This window comes from Leptonychotes weddellii, unplaced genomic scaffold, assembly GCF_054177405.1.
Source record: "Leptonychotes weddellii isolate Sample4059 unplaced genomic scaffold, ASM5417740v2 HiC_scaffold_12206, whole genome shotgun sequence".
In the NCBI taxonomy this organism is placed as follows: Eukaryota; Metazoa; Chordata; class Mammalia; order Carnivora; family Phocidae; genus Leptonychotes; species Leptonychotes weddellii.
Genome location: NW_027700581.1, coordinates 2,745 through 6,363, shown reverse-complemented (window position 1 = coordinate 6,363; position 3,619 = coordinate 2,745). Strand labels below are relative to the sequence as shown.

Below are 3,619 nucleotides of genomic sequence, written 5' to 3'. Positions count from 1 at the left end.
ACGATGGACTCTGAAAAACAAACTGAGGGTTCTAGAGGGGAGGGGGGTGGGAGCATGGGTTGGACTGGTGGTGGGTATTGAGGAGGGCACGTTCTGCATGGAGCACTGGGTGTTATGCACGAACAATGAATCATGGAACACTTCATCTAGAACTAATGATGTAATGTATGGGGATTAACATAAGAATAAAAAAAAAATTCTCTGAAAAATGAAAAAATAAAAATGGTAAAGTAGAACTATCTGCATCAGATTAAAATTCATAAAAATACACTTTTTATTGTTTAGTAAGATAAAATGTCCATGTACATTCAGGAATTTATAATTAATAACACTTCCTGAACATTTTTTGCCACGATTCTAAGTATGACGTATTTTATAAGACAGTTTAGAATAAAGCACTACAAATGAGTAAAATGATGTCTTCCTGGGTATGTTATTTTAATTTATGTATGTGGGATTAATAATACGGCTCCATCCAAAAGTATCTCTAAAACGGGTGATACGTAATATACTACCTTAAGCCATCACAAGCACATCTGTGATTTCGTCATTTAAGCAACTACTACAAAGATATCAAAAAAGATGTTGTTACCTTTTAATTTTTTTTTAAAGATTTGATTTTCTTTATTTGACAGAGAGAGACACAGCGAGAGAGGGAACATAAGCAGGGGGAGTGGGAGAGGGAGAAGTAGGCTCCCCACCGGGCAGGGAGTCCGAGGCGGGGCTCGATCCCAGGACCCAGGGATCACGACCTGAGCCGAAGGCAGACGCTTAACGACTGAGCCACCCAGGCGCCCCTGTTGTTACCTTTTATTACATTTTAAATGGCAAAGCTGCAGGCAGACAACTACTTTTATTTTACCTTCAGAGAAAAGGATTCCAATTAACTTTTTAAATTAAAAGTGGACATGAAAGGAAACTGCTTTTTGTTTTGTTTTGCCTCCTTTCATCTTTTTTTGTAAGGGAGCATTTTTGCTCCGCAAGTGTCAATTCAGAAGAATACCAAGGTTATAACGATAAATTTAACAGAAGTGCCCGTAGATATCTTCTAATCCAACCTCTCATCTTACAGATGAGGACACTGAAGCTTAGAGTACAGCAAGGGCTAGAATTCAGAATTCCTAACTCAGCAGAAGGTATTTAAATTAGGAATCTAGGGTAATGAATGCTCTGTTGTAAATCTAGGAGACTTGGAGATCTCTATTTATGGTTCAAATATCAGTATGGATCTTGTTCTTTTGAGCTGACATGCAGAGTGTGCTCATTAATACAGGTGTGGCCTGTCCACACTGAGTATCGAACAACTCACTTCCTCTGGCCAGTATCTATTACTTCAGGTTAGGGAAGACCTGTGCTGTAAGGACTGACCAGAGTCAGAATCTCAGGTAAAGAAAATATACTGATTAACCTCCCCTTACCATCTAGCTCCAAAAGCAGGGAGGCATGCACTAACATGAAAGAAAATTCAAAGTCTACCTCATTGAAAGAAATCATTTTCTAGACAGGCTGAAAGTGACTGCAGGAACTCTCAGGCATGGGAGGGAGGGGATAAAGACAAATATTCATGGTTAGGCACCGAGAAAAGTTAGACCATATAAAGCACAAAGCAGTGAAACCTGAGGTCAGTCAACAACCCTCTGAAGCACTGAAAGGGATAGTCCGGTGCAGGTATAGACAAATATCCCAAGGAGGAAATCAAGGCACCCTGGGAATGCATTCTAGAAAAAAGGAATAATAGACTCAAGATGCAGAAAGCTAAACTCAAGTCTAACGGGAATGCAAATCCTTCTTTTACCTTAATCATAAAACGAAGACACACATATCAGTCAATATATGAAATCAGAGGGATGTATGTGTAAAATATTTGTAATATATATTTTACAAATAAGGAAGACTGTCTAGTTAACAGGGCAAATCTATTTGAAATGGTCACATCTAAGTTCTCACCAGAGCTGAAATATTATTTTTTAAGTAAACTCTACCCCCAATGTGGGGCTCAAACTGACAACCCTGAAATGAAAGTCACGTGTTATACCAACTGAGCCAGCCAGGCATCCCTGAGCTGAAATATTTCTAATAAGGAAGTGAAATATATCACAGTTTACATCTGGGTAAATATCAGCACTTGGGTCATAACACATATACACTGACGAAGGCATTGAAAATATTGATAATAACCAATAAAGAATACTCAACCAGAAAAAGAGCGTATTGGGCTTTTTCAGACTCATGCCTATTCTTCTCTAAAAGCCAAAGAGGAAGATTATGCAGCTACATTAAGCCTTAAGACACCAGGACAGAGAATATATATAGTTCACACTATAAACTCTAGGGCTTCCAAAACATCAGGCTCTTTTAGATTTAAGTCTTAAATAACTAAAAACTATTTTAAAACAAACACCCATTTTTACAAATGTTGAGAATGCAAATGAACTCTATAAAGAGATAAGTATTCATACCTGAAATCATAAAGCATGGGACAGCAAGAGAAACATCACTCGCTACTCTCCAAGTCAAAACATAGAAAAGAGATGAATTTACTAACTTGCAATTATTATTTTTTTTAATTAAAAAAATAAAAGCAGCTTTCCTTTCCGATCTGCCATCTGCGGTGGAACCGCCGCCAAGATGCAGATTTTCGTGAAAACTCTTATGGGGAAGACCATCACTCTCGAGGCTGAACCCTCGGATACAATAGAAAATGTAAAGGCCAAGATTCAGGATAAGGAAGGAATTCCTCCTGATCAGCAGAGATTGATCTTTGCTGGCAAGCAACTGGAAGATGGACGCACTCTGTCTGACTACAACACTCAAAAGGAGTCCACTCTTCATCTTGTGTTAAGACTTCGTGGTGGTGCTAAGAAAAGGAAGAAGTCTTATACCACTCCCAAGAAGAATAAGCATAAGAGAAAGAAGGTTAAACTGGCCTTCCTGAAATACTAAGCATACTTCCTGAAATAATAAGCATAAGAGAAAGAAGGTTAAACTGGCCTTCCATCCACTATAAGGTGGATGAGAATGGCAAAATCAGTCGCCTTCGTTGGGAGTACCCTTCAGATGAGTGTGGTGCTGGAGTTTTCATGGCTAGCCGCTTCGACAGACATTATTGTGGCAAATGTCTGACTTACTGCTTCAACAAACCAGAAGACAAGTAACTGTATATGGGTTAATAATAAAAGACATGGGGCACCTGGGTGGCTCAGTTGGTTAAGTGACTGCCTTCGGCTCAGGTCATGATTCCGGAGTCCCGGGATCGAGTCCCACATCGGGCTCCCTGCTCAGCGGGAAGTCTGCTTCTCCCTCTGACCGTACCCCCTCTTGTGCTCTCTCTTTCTCACTCTCTCTCTCAAATAAATAAAATTTAAAAAAAAAATAATAATAATAAAAGACATGAACAACAACAACAAAAGCCACTCAGAGGGTCTAGTGACCTAGATGAAGGTGGGACACCATCAAGCTAATTTTCAGAGTATAGACATTTTATACACTTTAGTACTCAAGTCTCTTGGGTCAGAGTAGCAGAGATCTCTGAAAAATAGCTCCCTTCAGCAAATGACTAAAAGATAAACTGTACACTCGATTAGAACATCCTGACTTGTTAAGAATAAAAATGGACTGC

At 39.2% G+C, this 3,619-nt stretch overlaps 1 protein-coding gene across 1 annotated transcript; it reads left to right on the top strand.

Moving 5' to 3' along the window:
• Positions 1 to 2,409: 2,409 nt before the first annotated feature.
• On the top strand, positions 2,410 to 3,346 carry LOC102728200 (ubiquitin-ribosomal protein eS31 fusion protein-like). Its single transcript, XM_006731442.2, has 2 exons — positions 2,410 to 2,938; positions 3,001 to 3,346. The coding sequence occupies exons 1-2, from the start codon at positions 2,629 to 2,631 to the stop codon at positions 3,153 to 3,155; spliced, it is 465 nt and encodes a 154-aa protein (XP_006731505.1). The 5' UTR covers positions 2,410 to 2,628; the 3' UTR covers positions 3,156 to 3,346.
• Positions 3,347 to 3,619: the final 273 nt, after the last annotated feature.

What these genes read in the sequence shown, in the direction of transcription:
- LOC102728200 (XM_006731442.2), top strand. Translation starts at nt 2,629, where the DNA reads ATGCAGATTTTCGTGAAAACTCTTATGGGGAAGACCATCACTCTCGAG. An exon ending in TAAACTGGCCTTCCTGAAAT is followed by an intron (nt 2,939 to 3,000) that starts ACTAAGCATACT and finishes GGCCTTCCATCC; the next exon opens with ACTATAAGGTGGATGAGAAT.